We start from the raw sequence: 19,612 nt of genomic DNA, 5'->3' as shown, positions 1-19,612 counted from the left end.
AACCCCTGGCTCTGTCCTTAGTGGGAAAGGAAATGGTGTTATTAATTAGTTGATTTAATTAATTGATTAAATATATATCCATATGTGCGTTTGTGCGCGCGTGTGTGTGTGTGTACGTGTACTCGCGTAAACACACGCTGTAACTATACGTACAGCGTTCAGCAGGCTGCTGGTCTTGTCCAGTTCACTGCGGTGGGCCGCCAGCTCGGGCTGCATGCGGTCCTGCTCACTCAGCAGGTTGGTGACCAGGATGCCCACCAGGCTGCTGCAGCTGGGGCCCGACAGCACCTGGCCCTGCACCTGGACCCACACACGGTAGATACATATATAGTGTGCACGCACGCGCACACACACACACACATGCGCACACACACACACACGCACACACACACACACACACACACACACAGGGTTGTGGGGAGGTATGTTTGGTGCTACCTTGTGGAGGAAGCAGGAGAGGAAGGAATAGGCAGCAGGGTTGTTGAGGAAGGTCCTCTCGTCCATGAGTATGCACTTGATGTATTCCCCGAAGGCTGGGTCCTCACAGAGCTGCTTCACACAGGTCTTGGCCAAGGCAGACTGCACACGAGGACATCAAGTGAACACAGGGCCCCATAAAGACACTCAGGGGAACACGGGGCTTCATTAACACACTCTGGTTCATACAGGGGTCTGGGTATACAATCAGATTAACACAGGACCTCATAAGGACACACTCAGGTCTGTGGTAGGAGTGTGTGAGTGTGCATGTACCTGTGACTGATACAGCTCGGTCCACAGTTTGGGCAGAAGGCCAAGGTGAAGAGGAAGACCCTCATACGCAATCAGCACACCTGAGGAAGAAAGCTTTGAATTACCTCAGAGTTATAGACCTCAACCTCTGGATTACACACCTAAATCCACCTCTGCATTGTAGATGACAGACCCCCATGTAGTGGTTGAGTATAATGGAATAATTGAGTACAATTATATGGGGGTTATTGGAGTATTAAGGGAGTCGGACGGGAAGTATTCCAGGATTGAAATAGGAAGTATTTTAGGAGGCACCATAAGAGTATAACAGGAAGCACTACAGAATGTATTCCAGAAGGACCTGTATTCCCGGGTCCCACCGGCGTCAATGTATTCCCACCATGACGCCGGTGTTGCTGTACGTACTGAGTTTGACCAGCGTGTCGGTGAACTTCTCACAGGTGACAGCCACGCGGCACAGCAGGTGGATGAACTGGTGGTAGGACAGGAAGTACTCCAGCAGCATGCGGTCATACACCTCATCCTTCCCCTGCAACACACACACACACACACACACACACACACACACACACACACACACACACACACACACACACACACACACACACACACACACACACACACACACACACACACACACACACACACACGCTATGACCCGACGAACACCTCAATGACATCGCAGCGTGGAGCGGCCTCTCCAGGTGCACCGTGTCGCACGGTGCACCTGTGCCTTTGTGCGACAGTGCGTTTGTTTTACCCCAGTGCCTTTGTGTGACAGTCGCTCATTGGGTAACATGTGGCGTCATACAAACCGACCCGTATGTGTCCACCGTGAGTGTGTGCTGGTCTCTGACCTTGCTGGTCTCCACCATGGAGGGCAGAAGACACATGTTGAGCTCCGGCCTCGGGGGCCGGATGTTGTTCTTCCCGCCCATCAGCTTAATGTTCTCCCTGCACGGCAGGTAGGGGCCGAAGGACACTGGCGCAAGAGCGCGCACGCACACACACACACACACACACACACACACACACACACACACACACACGAGAGAGAGGTATTAGGTAGGAACTTGGACGTGAGGGTGCATAGTATATAGAAGTAGTGTAATAGTACTCACTAGGGATGCTGCTGTGGTGGTAGGTACAGTAGGACTATAGTAGTAGTGTAGTAGTACTCACTAGGGATGCTGCTGTGGTGGTAGGTACAGTAGGACTATAGTAGTAGTGTAGTAGTACTCACTAGGGATGCTGCTGTGGTGGTAGGTACAGTAGGACTATAGTAGTAGTGTAGTAGTACTCACTAGGGATGCTGCTGTGGTGGTAGGTACAGTAGGACTATAGTAGTAGTGTAGTAGTACTCACTAGGGATGCTGCTGTGGTGGTAGGTACAGTAGGACTATAGTAGTAGTGTAGTAGTACTCACTAGGGATGCTGCTGTGGTGGTAGGTACAGTAGGACTATAGTAGTAGTGTAGTAGTACTCACTAGGGATGCTGCTGTGGTGGTAGGTACAGTAGGACTATAGTAGTAGTGTAGTAGTACTCACTAGGGATGCTGCTGTGGTGGTAGGTACAGTAGGACTATAGTAGTAGTGTAGTAGTACTCACTAGGGATGCTGCTGTGGTGGTAGGTACAGTAGGACTATAGTAGTAGTGTAGTAGTACTCACTAGGGATGCTGCTGTGGTGGTAGGTACAGTAGGACTATAGTAGTAGTGTAGTAGTACTCACTAGGGATGCTGCTGTGGTGGTAGGTACAGTAGGACTATAGTAGTAGTGTAGTAGTACTCACTAGGGATGCTGCTGTGGTGGTAGGTACAGTGGGACTATAGTAGTAGTGTAGTAGTACTCACTAGGGATGCTGCTGTGGTGGTAGGTACAGTAGGACTATAGTAGTAGTGTAGTAGTACTCACTAGGGATGCTGCTGTGGTGGTAGGTACAGTAGGACTATAGTAGTAGTGTAGTAGTACTCACTAGGGATGCTGCTGTGGTGGTAGGTACAGTAGGACTATAGTAGTAGTGTAGTAGTACTCACTAGGGATGCTGCTGTGGTGGTAGGTACAGTGGGACTATAGTAGTAGTGTAGTAGTACTCACTAGGGATGCTGCTGTGGTGGTAGGTACAGTAGGACTATAGTAGTAGTGTAGTAGTACTCACTAGGGATGCTGCTGTGGTGGTAGGTACAGTGGTTATGCTGCAGGAAGGGGACCAGAGTGTGGAGGAAGTCATGGGGGCTGAGGAGGACCAGCTCCTTCAGCACATCTAGCCAATAGAAAGACACAACAAGGTTAGGGATCACGCTGTAGCCAATAGAAACACAACACACCAGGGTCAGTGCGCATGTTAGGTTGCAGTGTGCGTGTTACCCAGGCAGGCGTTGCGTAGCTCGGGGGGGCTGTAGGAGTTGAGCAGGGTGAGCAGCTTGTGGGCGAAGTCGATTCTCTCCTGCCACTGGATCAGAGCCTGCTTCACATCTACACAAACAAATATATACATATACATTGATGTGTTTCAATTGGGTTTAGGGTAGTGAGCTGTGGTGTCAGGGTAATGAGGTCAGGGCAGTGATCTGTGCGGTCAGGGCAGTGAGCTGTGGTGACAGGGCAGTGATCTGTGGTGTCAGGGCAGTGAGCTGTGGTGACAGGGCAGTGATCTGTGGTGTCAGGGCAGTGTCGTGCACCAGGGTACGACGGTACCAGGCGCCCCCTGACCTTTGCGCTGCAGGTAGGGCCGCGTGGCCTTGAGGACGGACAGGAAGATGGACAGCAGCTCCACCAGGTCGCCGGTCACGTGGCACGCCGTGGCCTCGTGGTACATCATGTGCAGCGTGTTGAACGACTGGTTGGAACGCGGCATGGGATTATAGGGAGAGCTATTTAAGAGGAGACCACTGCACTGACAGTAAGGGATGTTAGAGTAATTGTAGCCCACAGTGGAGCTCCGTAGAGTGCAGTTAGTAGACATACAGTAAAGTCCAGTACATTGAAGGTGGATATAATGCAGTAGAGTGCAGTAAAGAGTAAGTAGATACAGTACGGTAGAGTCAAGAAGATCACAGTAGAGTTCAATAGAGTAAAGTAAAGCTACATAGAGTAGACGCGAGTCGATTGTAGAAGAGTGTAGGATAAAGGACTGCAGTACAGTTAACTCCAGTAGATTACAGTAGATATGATTCTATTTGATTACAGTAGAGAAGAGCCCAGTAGATTACAGTAATGTAGCTGAATGCAGTGAGTTGTCCAAACAGTAGAGTCCAATAGATTGAAAAGTGAACAATAGTAGAATATAGCAAAGGCCTCTCTCTAGGGGATGAGTCCATTAGAAGTAGTGGAGCTAGTACAGTAGTAGTTTAGCATATTAACAATGTTAGTAGTATAGTATCGGGTGATATTAGCAGTATAGTACCTCTGTCATGAGGATGAGTCCTCTGTTGAAGACCACCAGCAGTCTGTCCTCATCGTTCTCCAACAAAACACGGAACGCACTACAAACATAAACACACACACACACACACACACACACACACATATTTTAATAGGTTATGATACAAGTACAGATTGTTAAAATGTTTAAAAGGTTATTATGAATACATAGACTATGCAAAGCAAATTCTAAATTTGTACAGTTTAAAAGCCATTGGTCTAGGAGACCTGATGATAGACGTTTAATGAGACCTGTGCTGTGTTCCAATATCCATACTTACTATACTTAGTTTGAGGTAGGGCGTTCCAATAAAGATTGGGGCGAAAATAAGTGTACTGAAAGGACCCTGACGGTGTACTCAAAATGGTCAAATCGCGAAGTTTGGATCGATGTACACTTTCCGTACTCAACGTCCGCCATCTTAGCGACATAGCGGAAGAGGCAACGTCTGCTCATTTTCCACATAGCCTACATTAATAAAGTCATTTTGTAGTTTTTATAGCTTTTATAGCTGCTAGGCGTAAAGAGTTCACCGTTCAAAGCGGGATGTTTATTGCGGGGGAGGAGACGCGGCGGCAGTCGCAATTTCCGGTTAGTGCACCAGGGAGTACTCTATTTGGAACAACACTGACCTCTGAAAATCAGCGCACTTAGTGAGTGCAGATAGTATACTACGTTTACTGGCTGTACAGTATGACCTAAAATGTATATCATGGTATGATTTGAGGCATAGACAGTAACGGTATTATATCACGGTATGTTCTTCTAATTTCGATATAAATGCTTCTGAAGCGGTAAAATACTGGTTAGGCAGCAAAACTGCATAGAAAATATGCAAAATCTTTTCTCAAGTTACTTCCATCTCTGAAAAACACAAAGTATGGATTTCTTTTTCCACTTGCTCACGGACCTTGCCGTATAGTTTTGGCATCTCAATTTGGCTGAAGTGTGTGCGGGCAGGTAACGCGTACCTGGGATCGTTTTTTGGACCACCGCTAGCTTTTTTTGTCGTAAGGACTGACTTTGGAAAAGGACTGTGGAAGCAACGTCTGAGCGAGGTGTAGCTTCACACCACCAGCATCTGTCTCGTACAGTGTGGAATGAGAGCTCGTGAAGGGACTATTGCGCAAGCACGTAGGCATGCAGAAACCGTGCAATAGCATACTGAGAAGGCAGTATCGCTGTCAAATCTGTCCCCGGGAAAAGTAACGTTGCGCCAAATTGAAAAAGGGACTACGTTTCGTTAGCATATTTGCAGTGGTTACGCGTAACTTTACTTTTTACATGAAAAAGTAGTTGCGTTACTGTATTTACGCGTTACCTATCTTTTAGCGCGTTACACACAGCACTGTCTACCGGTCACACAGTAACGTAAAAATCCATACCGTAGCGCAAATTCACCCCGGTGCACTTTCTATACCGTTTATACAGTACACCCTACATCAAGGAAGTATGGATATTGGAACACAGCACTGGTGATAGATGGTTAATGAGAGCTGGTGATAGATGGTTAATGAGAGCTGGTGATAGATAGTTAATGAGAGCTGGTGATAGATAGTTAATGAGAGCTGGTGATCGATAGTTAATGAGAGCTGGTGATAGATAATAAGAGATGGTGATAGAACAGACCTGGTGATAGATAATGAGACCTGGTGATAAATAATGAGAGCTGGTGATAGATAATGAGCTGGTGATAGATAGTTTACCTTATGAGGGTTGTCCAGCAGGAGCGTCCGTCCAGGCAGCGCAGGTAGCAGCTGATGGTCGTCTTCTTGAACTGCTTCACGTCCTCCAGCTCCTCCTCCCTCATGTCGGCCCGCTGGCCCACAAACAGCTGCATCAGGTTGAACAGCTCCTCCACCGCCTGCAGGGGGCAGCACGTTCACATCAATACTAATACACCAGTAACTATTACCGATAACAGCTCCTCCAACACTCACACATCAATACTAACATACCAGTAACTATTACTGATAACAGCTCATCCACCACTCACACATCAATGCTAACATACCAGTAAATATTACTGATAACAGCTCCTCCACCACTCACACATCAATACTAACATACCAGTAACTATTACTGATAACAGCTCATCCACCACTCACACATCAATACTAACATACCAGTAAATATTACTGATAACAGCTCCTCCACCACTCACACATCAATACTAACATACCAGTAACTATTACTGATAACAGCTCATCCACCACTCACACATCAATACTAACATACCAGTAAATATTACTGATAACAGCTCCTCCACCACTCACACATCAATACTAACATACCAGTAAATATTACTGATAACAGCTCCTCCACCACTCACACATCAAAACTAATACACCGGTAACTATTATTGATAACACCTAATCACACATCAATACTAATACACTGGTAACTATTACTGATAACTACTTATCAAACACTTGGCATTGCAGTTTTGCAATCATTAAAGTTTGATCATACATGACACAACCCAACATGACATCACAACCACGAGACATGACATCACGAGATGACATGACATCGTCTCAACGTGACACCGCGTGACACTGCCACGACGCAACATCACCCCGACGGGCCATCTCGCCAACCGCGACACCGCACCCTCACGGTGACATCACCCACCCCGGGGTACTGGCTGGCGTGGGGCGTCAGGTTCTTGAAGGCCCACTGGATGTTCTGGTGCGAGGCCAGCTGGCGCGTGAAGCAGGGCGACTGCTCGCAGCACATGCGCAGGATGCCGTAGTAGGCGGGCAGCATGCCTCGGTTGAAGAGCACCACCTCCTGGTCGTCGTGGTCGGCCAGGATGTAGTTGAAGGCGATGTTCTTGGTGACCACGGGGTTCTGGGCCACCAGACGCACGTTCTCCGGACACTCCACGCACACGTTGTACCAGAAGGACAGCAGCGCCTGCTTGTTGTGGTTGGTGGCGATGGCCGGCTCCGACAGCTTGGGCTAGGGTGGGGTGGGGGGGCGTGGTTGTCAGCACGTGCAGCAAATCACACGCTTTCTGGCATATTACATGATTATTCTGTAACTGTGGTATTCTATCAATTTTGTAACTTGAGTAGTCTGTTAATCTATTACTCTAACTTTAATTACTTACTTAAGTAAGCTTAAGTACTCTTAACTTAAGTTACTTTAGTATTCTGTAACTTGTGTAACTTTAGTAAGTTGTAACTTGTGTAACTTTAGTATTCTGTAACTTGTGTAACTTTAGTATTCTGTAACTTATGTAAGCCATCGTATTTTGTAACCTATGTCACTTCAGTATTCTGTAACACACTTGATTAGTCTAACGTTAGTGCAGTGCTGTGCAGCTGACCTGGAAGAGGTTCCACAGGTCCATGAAGTAGCCGGAGAACATGAGCTTCTCCGTCTTGGAAATGAGGCAGTAGGTCATGAAGCTGAAGTACTGGACCAGCTTGGTGGTGCCGTGCACGCCCGCGTCCACGTACAGCTTGGCCCGCGCCAGCAGGCTCAGCAGCAGGTTGTAGACCTGGTGCAGCACCGCCGTGGTGTCCGGGGACAGGGGCAGCTCCCGGGTGGGGATGTGCAGCGAGCGCGTGGAGCGGAACATCTGGCGGAACGAGTTGCTGGGGATAAGGGACACCAGGAGGTAGGCAGCCGCTGGGGGGGGGGAGAGAGATGTTCAAGGTCAAAAACAACCTTGGTACAGTCATGTTCAGACAGGGGGGTGAGGGGCTAAGGGCCAGGGTCAAGGGGTGAGGGGTTAAGGGGGAGGGGTTAAGAGGGAGGAGTAAACGGTTAGATTCAGGGGGTGAGGGGCTAAGGGCCAGGGTCAAGGGGTGAGGGGTCAAGGGGGAGGGGTTAAGAGGGAGGAGTAAACGGTTAGATTCAGTGGGTGAAGGGTTAAGGGCCAGGGTCAAGGGGTGAGGGGTGGAGGGTTAGGGGCTAGAATCATGGGGTGAGGGGTTAAGGGTCACGTCATGGGGTGAGGGTAAGGGTCACAGGTGGGGGGTTAAGGGTTAGATTCAGGGGACGAGGGGTTAAGGGGTCAGGGTGAATACCTAAGGGTGAGGGGTTAAGGGGGAAGGTCATTGGGTCTAGGGGTCATCGGGTGGGTGGGGAGGGGATAAGGGTGTGGGGTCTTACATGTGCGCACGCGGGGGTAGTTGTGTGCCAGGAGGAAGCGCTCAACCCAGTTCTCCATGTTCTGAAGCACCCAGCTGTGAGCCAGCTTGTTCCTGGGGGTCTGCACCGCAAGCCAGTCCAGACACTGGGAGGGGTTGTACTCCACCACCTACACACAGATTCAGACACACAGCTCATTATGAGTTCCTCCTCAAGGTCCCCACCCTCTGGGTTTCAGTGGAGTTTCCCCTCATCCTTAAACCACGGGTGAGATTGGAGGGGTGCGGTTGTTCAGGGCCTTTGAAGCCCGTTGATGCCTCGATGAAGCAATAGACTGATAACATTGAGAGGGCGGGGGGGTTTACCTCCCAGATCCTCTGCAGGATGAAAGAGGCGAAGGAGGGCATCCCTGGAGGACCTCCAGCAAACTCCATCAGCATGGTGAGCAGCTTGAAAAAGGGGTTAGCCGCCTGGGGGGACACAGGGCACAGCGTGAGGAAGCCTGTCCGTTTACTGGATCGACATAAACAGGTAGTTATTGAAGTGAGTACAATTTATATAAAGGTCTTCCGAGGTTCGACCGGAAGCCAAGCCCAGCAGGGCTCAAGAACATCAGGGGAGCTAGAGCGAGTGTTCAGAGATCTCTGGTTCCACCTACCTCTGGAGTGAGCTTGGCGATGGACGTGAACAGCATGGACACGATCTGAAGCACAAGAGGACCAAGACACTCAGAAATGGCCCCAGGAATGCAGAGGGGTACGGATAGCTCTATATGCCATGCTAGCAGAGGAGTAGTGGTCTCCGTGGTCCGTTCATTCTCTCTACGTGTTTTACTTGTTTTATTGTTTCACCCATTGTTTTTCATTACATTTCAATTAAAAAGGTTGACTTTTTTTGATTCATTTAATCACAATTAAAATTCTGGCACTTTATGTCCTGTGGCTGAACAGAGTGGGGGGAGGGCTAGAGGCAGCAGGGGGGCTAATGTTACGATGGTGCGTTGCTAATCCAGAACGGTGCGTGGCTACATGACTGCTGGGGCGGGGCTCAGCAGCAGGGGGTGGGGCCACATGTTACGATGGTGGGTGGCCGAATAACAGAAGTGGTTACAAGACAGCAAGGGCGGGGCCTAGCAGCGGGGGCGGGGCAGAACCTACGTGCTCGGCCAGGCGGTTATTGAAGCGGCAGAGGCTGAAGATGAGGTTGCAGGTCTGCCGGATGTTGATGCCGTCCCGGATGTGCTGGAAGAGGAAGGGGAAGCCCTTCCCCCCGGTCAGCGCCGCCATGTCGCTCTGGGAGAGGGTCAGGTGTCTGTGGGACACACACAGGAATGATGGGAAATGTTCTACCCCAAAGGAGAACTAACTTACTTATTTTAAGTAAGCCTGCCACAGCGGTCAAACGGTTTGTTTAACAGATTTCAGCGTTTCTTTGGAAACCAGTGATGCTAGTAAGAGGTCATTTTTCTATAGTTTGAAACATAATATTGTCCCAAATAACTTAATTGGCCTTTCAAGCTATATATAATTTAAAAACAAGCAACAGAGTTAACACTAAGGAACGCAGCCGTATCAGTATAGACAATTGCAACTATTAGCGAGAAACTAACAAAGATAGCCTCAAGGGTTTCAAAACAACTCACACTTTCGATACCATCACTGGACAGCCTTCCTCTTGCAATGAGACCGACCAATCAGAACACAGCTCCTACCTCTCAGAGCGGGATTGCTCCACCAGTAGGGCGATGAGGGCGATCATCTTCTCAAGTGCAGCAGGGCGATACTTCTCCTCAGCCAGAGACAAGATGTCCTCCTCCTCGTCCTCCTCCTCCCCCTCCTCCTCCGACAGCACCTCCACCTGCGGCTGAGGGTTAAATAACATTAACACTGTTTATGACAAAAGTATTGCTGTGTTATTACGTGATACACTGTGCATAGTGACAATGTTTTCAGCGTTGCAGATCTTCCTTACATTCTCTGGTCCCTTGGTGCCCATGTAGAAGTGGACCATGATGGAGATGGCTTGGAGAGACAGCAGAAACTGGCTCTGTCGACACAAACAAACTCAACAATCTCAGTACTCTCCCTCTACGTGTGTGAACGGTGTTTAAATGAGTTCATCCGTACAGTCGCATGACACTATAAATGGTAAGGTAAAGACGTGGTGTCTAGTGGGGTCAGGGTGTTAAAGTCATAGCTGAAAGGTTCCGAGTTTGACTCCGCGGTCTAACTACAGGCATCCTACAGCATGACGCCCCCTACCAGCTCCTTAATTAACATAAATAAAAAAACGACTTATTGAAATCTGACGAAAAATGTAAACTTTAAAGTGCTTTCGGGAAAAACACAGCTCTCCATTTACTCGTATTTATTAACAGGCAAGTTGAAGACTCTGAAACATGACGTACAATGGAAAGGCTGCATGCTAGATCAACATCCTAAGTGCCAGCAGTAGTCTGTGTACTGGTGTCTACGTTGTTAAGAGTAGTCTGTGTACTGGTGTCTACGGTGCTGACCAGTAGTCTGTGTACTGGTGTCTACGGTGCTGACAGTAGTCTGTGTACTGGTGTCTACGGTGCTGACCAGTAGTCTGTGTACTGGTGTCTACGGTGCTGACCAGTAGTCTGTGTACTGGTGTCTACGGTGCTGACCAGTAGTCTGTGTACTGGTGTCTACGGTGCTGGCAGTACTGTACCTCCTCCTCCCCCATCTTGGCGAACTCGTACAGGAAAGCAAAGTACTCGGTGAGGTGCTTGCTGTGCGGCTTCACGCCGTGTTCCATGATGGACAGCAGCGTCTTGACGAAGCGCGTCACACACGAGCGGCTGCCCATGTCCTCCACAGGCCCGTCCATGTCATCAGACCTGGGAGGGAGGGGGGAGAGAGAGAGAGAGAGAGAGAGAGAGAGAGAGAGAGAGAGAGAGAGAGAGAGAGAGAGAGAGAGAGAGAGAGAGAGAGAGAGAGAGAGAGAGAGAGAGAGAGAGAGAGAGAGAGAGAGAGAGATTATGATCCATTTGTTCACATTTCGTTTTACATGGACATTTTTCATTGCGTAGATAGAAACATTTTTGTCATTTTGCCACCAGTGACGTCTAATAAAGAAGCAGATTAAAGCTGATGGTGTGAGAGGTGGGCGGGACCAGGGTGAAGGCGGAGGACCTACCCGTCCTCCATGCCAGGCTGCAGGTAGAGGTGGGCGTGGACCGGCCGCAACCGCTGGATCACATGGATACACAGCCTCTGGAACATCTGCCACACCCCCCAACAGGACGTTAGCGGTGTGTGTGTGTGTGAGAGAGTGAATGTGTGAGTTTGTGAGTGTGTGAGTGATTGAGCGCGAGAGAGCTTGAGTGCAAGAGTGGTGCCATGAAAGACAGAAAAGAAAGGAGGCAAAGGAGAGAGCGAGAAAGACATCAAGAGGGAGAGAGAGAGAGAGGTACAAGATGAGAGGGATAAAGACGTGTGTGAGTGTGTGGGACTTGCCTGTCTGACGATCTGGTTGGGACACTTGATGAGGATCTGCATGGGCCACCAGTTGTCATCAGCCATGCGGTCCAAAAACCACTGGAGCACAGAACAAGAACCATAGTTGAAGAGAGAGATGTTGATGAGGAATAATATTAATAATAAATAATTCAGTGCACGTGTGTGTAGTGTAAAGTAGTGTGTGTGCGTGTTTATGTGTCTGTCACCTCGCAGGCTGCCTGGCTGTTGTTGAACTGTTTGGTGAGGAGTTCGATCCACTGCAGCATAGTGGGCTGGGGATCACAATCAATACGTTACCATTGAAACGCACCTGCACTGCAAACAGGCGTGCACAACAACAGCTACTAGAACAACAACTACCACCACAACAGCAGCTTTCATGACAGCCCCTCAACCTACCTTCTCTTTGGAGTGGATAAACGTCTCCAGTACAAACGACGTGCTGAGCTGGGAACCAACAGGAAGGACACCAACGTTACACTGATGTCATTATGTACACTGTCACGATATACCAATTCAATTTGGGGACTTTGGAGATTAGGTGTGTTCAGTAGAGGTGGTAAGGCCAGATTTTGCCCTACCGTATTGATGATTAGTGTTTTTGTTTGGACTATCCGCAAACACAGCGGTGTAGCAGTTTTGTGATGGCTATGGGCTTACCTTAACTCTTTAGTGTTTGTGTTTTGTGAGGGAGCTACACACCTAACTTTAGCCATGCATGTTTTGACAGGACTGTGAGCTAACCTTAGCTGTTTGTGCTTGTGTGTTTTGTGAAGACACTACGCTAACCTCAGCAGAGTATTGCGTGTGTATGTTTGGGGTCCGTCTCACCTTGGAGGTCATCAGGGAGATGGCTTTAGGGTCTGGTAAAGTGCTGGGAATGCTACTGCAGAGCTGCCACATAAAGCTGTCGAGACAAAATACAGTGTTACCACACAGCCCAATTTGAATTGAAATCAAATCTACAATCCAAATTTTGTCACTTACCCAAAATATGTGTGCTCAAATATGTTCTTATCCTGGAGAAACTGCATGTTGTCTTGCCAAATCCACTGCAGAAAAGGTTTATGAAATACAAATATTATTAAGAACATTTCGTCAGAAAGTATTTTGTGGACTAAAATCCTACTGCAGTACTGCATGGTAATTAGACTGTTTCTCAAGAGGAAACATGACATTTTGTTTGAATATTTAGACGTTTAACATAAAAGTCTCAGCTCACCTCCAGGAGATCTGGAGAGACGTCGAAGCTGAAGTCTTTTCCATTCTCCTCCTCTAACTCCACTCTCTTGTAGAAGAGCATGTAGGCACTGTGGGTCTGGAACCACACACACACACATACACACACACACACACACACACACACACACACACCTTAGTCCCATCCTCCTCTGCCATTTCTTCTCACATTCTCCTCTCCTCCTTCTCCCTGCTCCATCTTACAGTCTCCTCCACTTTATCTCACAATCTCCTCTCCTCCCTAGTCTTACAACATTCACTCAATGTTATAGTGTGCTCCTACTCCCAATTCCCTACTCTAAACATCTGCTCACCTCTTACTCACTCTATTGAGCTAAATTGTTGAAAATCAACCATCCTCTTGGTACTCAAGAAATTGGCAGAATTTGCTTGTCTTTTCAAATGAGGTTGTTTTTCCAGCTACTCCATTGTGACTGAATGCTTTGATTGTTCTCCGCCTCACTTTGAGTCTCTGGATTAAAGTGTGGCCTGGTAAATGACTCCATCCAAATGTCCCCCAGAAACCCACACGCCCAAAGAAGCTCCTCCTCACCTTCTCGAAGGAGAAGTCCATGAATTTGTCGGTGACAGAGTCGTACGTTTTTGTCTGAAAAAAAACAACCGGATAGGTTAGCTTTACAAGTTACACTTAACATGACCAATCTCAACAGTTTTATGCAGGAACACTCACAGTCATCTCTCCACCAAAACATTCAGACGCCAGCTGGGCAGAGTCGAAGGGCTTCACCTCTGCGTCGTTGAACAGGTACCTGGAACAACATAGTTGTCATTCATATTATTAGATACTGTCGTTCATTAAAGATGAACTGAACTGAAATAATCAACATCGATAACGTGTTAGTTATGACCATTATAAATAAATGACACAATTATTATTATTTTTTAAATCAATATATAGCTTTTTGTAGCAACAAAAGAAAATCGGCTGTTAGTAGTAGACCGCCAACATTTTCAATGATGTCACTGGCATGGTAAGACTAGGTCGTTGCTGCAGACACGCGAACGTCTTCTAAACTCCACGGCGGAAAATAGTGATTTTAATATGTCTGGTTACGTGTTTGAGCCTGTGAGGGACATGCCTGTAGTGTCCGACTACCACCCGGTGGAGAGGGATCAATTTCAGGCTCCAGCTCCACCTTCGGATCGTGTGGGTGTGGCTGGTGTGCGTGCTGCCAGAGCATGGACACTGCCACTGAATCGGTCTGCTGCCGAGAGGTCCCAGTCAACCTTGACCATCTAATGGTGGGATTAGGTTGCATAACCATGCATAGGGCATTTCGGATGCTGTGCGGCGAGAGAGAGGTTTTGGAAGTGGCCATGCTCTCTCTAAGGGACGTCCGAGCGGAGACGCTGGAGTGTCCCATAAATAGCAACTCCAGGAAAAAAAAAAAGAAGAGGTGAGCATGCGCCAAAGCCTGCGCACTGTTTACAAACATACAGTCCGGGAGAAACAAGTAACAAGGTCGAAAACGATCTTTCCCCCTCGGTTTTCCTTTGATGCGTTTCAGGAATATCTCATTGCGCAAACCAATCGAACTGTAGAAACGCTGTAGTACCTACATATTCAAGGCGCTGGTTCTCCACAAAAAAAAGTGGAGCCTCTAGCTGTATACAAACATTCAAGTCGAGGAGGAGATAGCAGTTGTTATACCTTTTCGATTGAGTAGAAATACTTTTTAATGTACAGTTAGTAATTAAATTGACCAATTGTATTTAAAGTCACAAAAATACAAAAAAAATTGTAACTTTCAACGCAACTCTAACGTCTCATCAGGCGTCCACACAAATCCTAACACGAAACCCCATAGGTCCGGTTTTATTTGAAACCACCCTGGGACATGGTTTCACCAAAAAAAAATCGGTTAGAGGCGATGTTAGACGCACTTTGGGAGATACACCCGCGGATGACAATGGATGCGAGGCGGATTCACGAGTGTCACATTTACTTAAGGTGGATGTTGGAGGATTACTTTCTGGTGGATGTTGATGGATATTGCACAGATACATCTTACTATGCAACTACTTCTTTGAGTTATCTCCCTCTGCATCAGCAATTGGCTAGTCGGCGAACATCAGGGTGAGTAGAAAGGGACATTTTTGTAACTTCTGTTTGCAGACCCGCCGTGGTTTAATCAGCAGCATGGAAACATAGATCTGTGATATCGTCTGAGTAATAGTTTATACACTTAATGGTCAGAGTGCTAGCTTGTGGAGATCGACATGACAGGGGCTATTGGAGGGTTAGCCAGTTTTAAGGCTGCCAGCCATGTATTAAGGGCTGGTTTCCTATTCAAAGGTAGCCTGTGGAAATGTATGATTACCCCAGCTGCCTTCGCCCTATATAATTCATTACTGCAGCCAGGGGCAATGCAGTATGATCCTCCGGTAGACCTGGTTGTTTGCTTTTCCATATCCATTTCAGCGAGCCTCAAAGTCTGGCTCATTACCTGCTCTGGCTGCTAGAGCCACAGAGTAGCAGTAGGTTACCATGCCAGTGACGTAGCTGATTGTTGAAATCCAACATGGCGGCGCTCCGTGACATAAACAGCACTTTGACCTTACAATTTTATCCCTTTTAGCAAGTTCAGCCATTTGTAGTTATGTACCAATGAGAAGGCCGACAAAACATCTGTTATATCAACTAAACTTCAAATTTCAGTTCAGTTGATCTTGATTCATTCAACGCTCATGATTCCACAAGCAGGGCTTGTGGACACAACGCTCCCACAAGCCCTTTTGCTGTGGTTAGGTGGCAAAAGGCCACCTTTATTCCTAATTTATTGGTCAATTCAGGACCTTAATCAGAAAATATAAATTATCTATAACTCTTAGGTCAGCCCTCTCCCACGACGCCATCTGCATATCAGGCGACCTCCACCTTGGTCCGGACCTCCGGGTCAGGGAACAGGCTTTAAAAGCTCTCAGAGATCAGGTTCGGTTCTGGGTTCCACTCACCACTTGTTGTTCTTGTAGGCGTGGGGGTTGACAATGTCCCTGATGAAGCTGTAGTAATGGCCGCCGTCTGCCGTGCCCGTGTGCACCGTGACGCCGATCAGGTCGTACTCATAGCTCTCCGCCCCCTTGGCCTCGCCCTCCTCCCGGGAGCCTGCCACACAGGACCTCATTCATTACGTCAGGCAGTTAATTTGTGTTAGTTCATGACGTAGTTCAGCTCATTACACTATACAGCACGTAACGCCATTCAGTTCATTATGTCAATCAGTTCATTACGTCACGCAGCTAATTGAATCATGCAGTTGATTACTTCATTAGTTTCATTAAAACATGCAGTTCCTTAAATCATTCACTTCATTCAGCCATGCGTCTCATGACGTCATGGAGAACATGTCATGCAGCTGATGAAGTCATTCATTTCACTTTGTCCTTAAGTTCATGACATCATAAAGCAATTGACCTCAATCAGTTCATTAAATCATTCCGACTATTACTTATCAACTGCATTTGGTTCATGACGTCTATCAGTTCGTGACGTCATTCAGTTCATTTCGTCATTCAGTTCATTTCGTCATTCGGTTCATTTCGTCATTCAGTTCATGACCTCATTCAGTTCATGATAAAATTTAGTTCATGACATTCTTACTATTACGTCATTCGGTTCATGATGTCATTCGATTCATGACGTCATTCTGTTCATGACGTCATTCTGTTCATGACGTCATTCTGTTCATGACGTCATTCTGTTCATGACGTCATTCTGTTCATGACGTCATTCAGTTCATGACTTCATTCAGTTCATGGCGTCATTCAGTTCATGGCGTCATTCAGTTCATGACTTCATGCAGCGAGACCCACCCTCCTTGCGGTCCCCCTTGCCCATGAGGAAGTCCTCGGTGTAGGTGGTCATGTTGAGGCGCAGCGGGAAGGAGAAGTGGGTGTTGACCTTCTCCTTCATCATGGTCACCATGTTGAATGTGTAGCGCATCGTGTTGAAGCTCAGGATGCGAGGGAGCTTCTTGAAACACGCCCTGGGTGTGGTGGAGAGTCCATCAGTCAATAGACAAGACCAGGAGAGAGAGGGACTAGAGAGAGATAACGGACTAGGCCTGGTGGTGGAGAGACCATCAGAGTCAATAGACAAGACCAGGAGAGAGAGGGAATAGAGAGAGAGATAACGGACTAGGCCTGGTGGTAGAGAGACCATCAGAGTCAATAGACATGACCAGGAGAGAGAGGGAATAGAGAGAGATAACGGACTACGCCTGGTGGTGGCGAGACCATCAGAGTCAATAGACACGACCAGGAGAGAGAGGGAATAGAGAGAGATAACAGACTAGGCCTGGTGGTAGAGACAATGAGGTTCCGATTTTCTAATTGAAAAGATAATTCTATAGCGCGACAATTGTATTACAGGGTTTCACATTCTAAACACATAACACAAAATACTAACTCTCACAACATACTAACGTTTGACACTTTTTTCACTCCCATGTCACTTTTTTTTACTGTGATTTTGTACGAATTTGCCCACAGAATGTCAACATTCATATCACAAATAAATTTGTTTTTAGTTCTAATTACTTTACATTCAATTACAACTGCACTAAGTGACAATTCCCAAATCTGTGGTGCTACTCATTTGATTTTAACTAAACTTGTAGTAACTGTTGGTTTACAATTGTACTAAGTAATTGCCTGTTTACAATTTCCAAGTTGCAAGTTTCATATTGAACCCACACTAAGGGAGTCAATAACACTCCCTCAAAATCACTTGGTCTAGTTTTTGCTTATCAAGTACATTTGGTATGAATGATAATGTCATTCCATTTGATTATCTCATTTAACTTTAGTTGGATTAGAAGTGAGTTATCTCACCAATACTATGCAATTAATCGCAAATAGAAAATGTAATCGTTTGACAGCCCTAATTATAGCCCATTATACAACATACTATCACTCTTTAGAGTCCCCAATCAAACTGTGAATCCACTTTCAATTGTATCATAATGTTCATTTCTTTATTTCCTAACAACACTGACCTCTTCTCTGCGCGGACCTTCTTGCCACACTGGGAGCAGGTGTACATGTTGTCTCCCTCCAGGGTGTCTTTGATGGTCACCTCATCCAGAGACTCCTGCAGACCCCCACAAGCACCCATCCCTGCGTGGTTAGTGTCAGAGGTCTGAAGACTAGAGTTCCCCTCTCTATGGCTGATGGCCTCAGGATAATCAAGGTGGTTGTGTTGTGAGGTCAACTCACAGTGCACCAAGTTGTGAGCAGGGGAACATACCGGCTATGTTTCTATTTACTCAGTCACACTTATCCAAGGCGACTTGCAGTGAATTCAGAATCATGTCATTAAGGATAGGCAGGTAGGGGTTAGGGAGTCCAGGATTATTCCAACACTGATCATCTGTAGCAAAGGAAGCAGAAGACTCACGTAGATGTTCTTCATGTCCGCCACCTGGCACCGCACCGTGTAAAACTCCTCCGCCGTTTGGCTGACGTGGTCGCAGTCCTGGAGGAGGCCAGAGAAACCGTTACAACCTTAGCCTACAGGACAACCTTCAACCTTTCTGATGGGTTGAGAACATCATGGAGCACTGAGTGCCACTGATTTAGAGCTGAACACTAAATTAAGTTCTGGTCTATAACTTTACTTTTGTCAGCTGACAGAGATTTTCATCCAAAGCAACTTGGGCGCTGAGCACTGGATACAGAGTCAGCAGGTGGAGGGGTGAGGCACCTTGTTCAAGGATGTCCCCACCGCTCCACTGTGATGAGCGTGCGTCACCCGGGGGGTTGCTACACACTGCTCGTGGATGAGGCGTTATATCCCCCGAGACTCACTATGTGAAGCTCTCTGGGATCCTTCAAAAGTTATATTTACAATAAATCACCTCTTACAACGATTGTGGTTTGTATTATTCCAACAGAGTGCAGCTGAAAAGGGTTCAATGGAGTCACAGATCCAATGGGACCTCTAGGTGAATGTTGTGCTCACCAGGGAGACCACGTTGTTGGTGATGACGCCTCCAAACAGAGTCTTCACCGTGTTTTTCTGAAGGAGGAAGCAGCACACCTCGTTAGGTAGGACTAAACACGGGATCATTGGTTCATAACATATTCATTCATTCATTAGGGTTAAACAGGTGTCATCGTGACAGCCTCATCCTTTCGTCACTAATATATAGTTTATATCCAGCTATATCTGATTTTGTGTATCGCACTTACGCAATGACAAATAAGGAATATTTTCCCTCTATATATCTTTGAATTACACCTTAATCCACGAGTCACAACAGATGGGAGCAAGGTTTCACATGTCCAATGGACTTACATCGATGTTGAGGTATGAGGACTTTAAAGGGTAACCAACCCATATGTATACATTTACTCACATAGTGGTCCAATGAGCATCTCCTACATTAAAAGGGACAGGGTGTGAGCGTACCAGGTCGTGGGACATCTCCTCTATCTTGGTGATGAGGTCGGTGAAGAACTCCGTCATGTCCTTCTGTTCCCCGGTGTTCAGAGGCTGCTTGTCCATGGTGTAGGTCTTACAGAATGGACGTGGGTTGTAGGCCTTCCGCTCGCTCTCCTGCACACACGCACGGAGACGCATTAA

At 47.2% G+C, this 19,612-nt stretch overlaps 1 protein-coding gene across 1 annotated transcript in view; it reads right to left on the bottom strand.

Moving 5' to 3' along the window:
* Nucleotides 1-6: 6 nt before the first annotated feature.
* usp34 (ubiquitin specific peptidase 34) overlaps nucleotides 7-19,612 on the bottom strand; it is a 48,121-nt gene continuing 28,515 nt past the window's right edge. Inside the window, exons 43-76 of the mRNA XM_079730916.1 lie at nucleotides 19,439-19,585; nucleotides 18,989-19,045; nucleotides 18,425-18,502; nucleotides 18,024-18,118; nucleotides 16,840-17,012; nucleotides 15,982-16,132; nucleotides 13,697-13,775; nucleotides 13,559-13,612; nucleotides 12,989-13,084; nucleotides 12,754-12,818; nucleotides 12,598-12,673; nucleotides 12,166-12,213; nucleotides 11,973-12,038; nucleotides 11,764-11,844; nucleotides 11,444-11,529; nucleotides 10,976-11,144; nucleotides 10,253-10,327; nucleotides 9,993-10,144; nucleotides 9,439-9,592; nucleotides 8,940-8,984; nucleotides 8,647-8,751; nucleotides 8,303-8,450; nucleotides 7,512-7,816; nucleotides 6,812-7,141; nucleotides 5,884-6,041; nucleotides 4,160-4,238; nucleotides 3,466-3,592; nucleotides 3,121-3,228; nucleotides 2,912-3,016; nucleotides 1,611-1,735; nucleotides 1,159-1,282; nucleotides 754-833; nucleotides 439-579; nucleotides 7-300 (exon numbers count right to left, since the gene is read on the bottom strand). Coding sequence (XP_079587042.1) covers nucleotides 67-300; nucleotides 439-579; nucleotides 754-833; nucleotides 1,159-1,282; nucleotides 1,611-1,735; nucleotides 2,912-3,016; nucleotides 3,121-3,228; nucleotides 3,466-3,592; nucleotides 4,160-4,238; nucleotides 5,884-6,041; nucleotides 6,812-7,141; nucleotides 7,512-7,816; nucleotides 8,303-8,450; nucleotides 8,647-8,751; nucleotides 8,940-8,984; nucleotides 9,439-9,592; nucleotides 9,993-10,144; nucleotides 10,253-10,327; nucleotides 10,976-11,144; nucleotides 11,444-11,529; nucleotides 11,764-11,844; nucleotides 11,973-12,038; nucleotides 12,166-12,213; nucleotides 12,598-12,673; nucleotides 12,754-12,818; nucleotides 12,989-13,084; nucleotides 13,559-13,612; nucleotides 13,697-13,775; nucleotides 15,982-16,132; nucleotides 16,840-17,012; nucleotides 18,024-18,118; nucleotides 18,425-18,502; nucleotides 18,989-19,045; nucleotides 19,439-19,585 — 4,116 coding nt within the window. The 3' untranslated portion in view covers nucleotides 7-66. The remainder of the gene's footprint in view (nucleotides 301-438; nucleotides 580-753; nucleotides 834-1,158; nucleotides 1,283-1,610; nucleotides 1,736-2,911; nucleotides 3,017-3,120; nucleotides 3,229-3,465; nucleotides 3,593-4,159; nucleotides 4,239-5,883; nucleotides 6,042-6,811; nucleotides 7,142-7,511; nucleotides 7,817-8,302; nucleotides 8,451-8,646; nucleotides 8,752-8,939; nucleotides 8,985-9,438; nucleotides 9,593-9,992; nucleotides 10,145-10,252; nucleotides 10,328-10,975; nucleotides 11,145-11,443; nucleotides 11,530-11,763; nucleotides 11,845-11,972; nucleotides 12,039-12,165; nucleotides 12,214-12,597; nucleotides 12,674-12,753; nucleotides 12,819-12,988; nucleotides 13,085-13,558; nucleotides 13,613-13,696; nucleotides 13,776-15,981; nucleotides 16,133-16,839; nucleotides 17,013-18,023; nucleotides 18,119-18,424; nucleotides 18,503-18,988; nucleotides 19,046-19,438; nucleotides 19,586-19,612) is intronic.

This window comes from Pollachius pollachius, assembly GCF_949987615.1.
Source record: "Pollachius pollachius genome assembly, chromosome: 2".
In the NCBI taxonomy this organism is placed as follows: domain Eukaryota; kingdom Metazoa; phylum Chordata; class Actinopteri; order Gadiformes; family Gadidae; genus Pollachius; species Pollachius pollachius.
The sequence above is the reverse complement of the archived record's forward strand: the minus strand, read 5'-3'. Positions and strand labels throughout refer to the sequence as shown.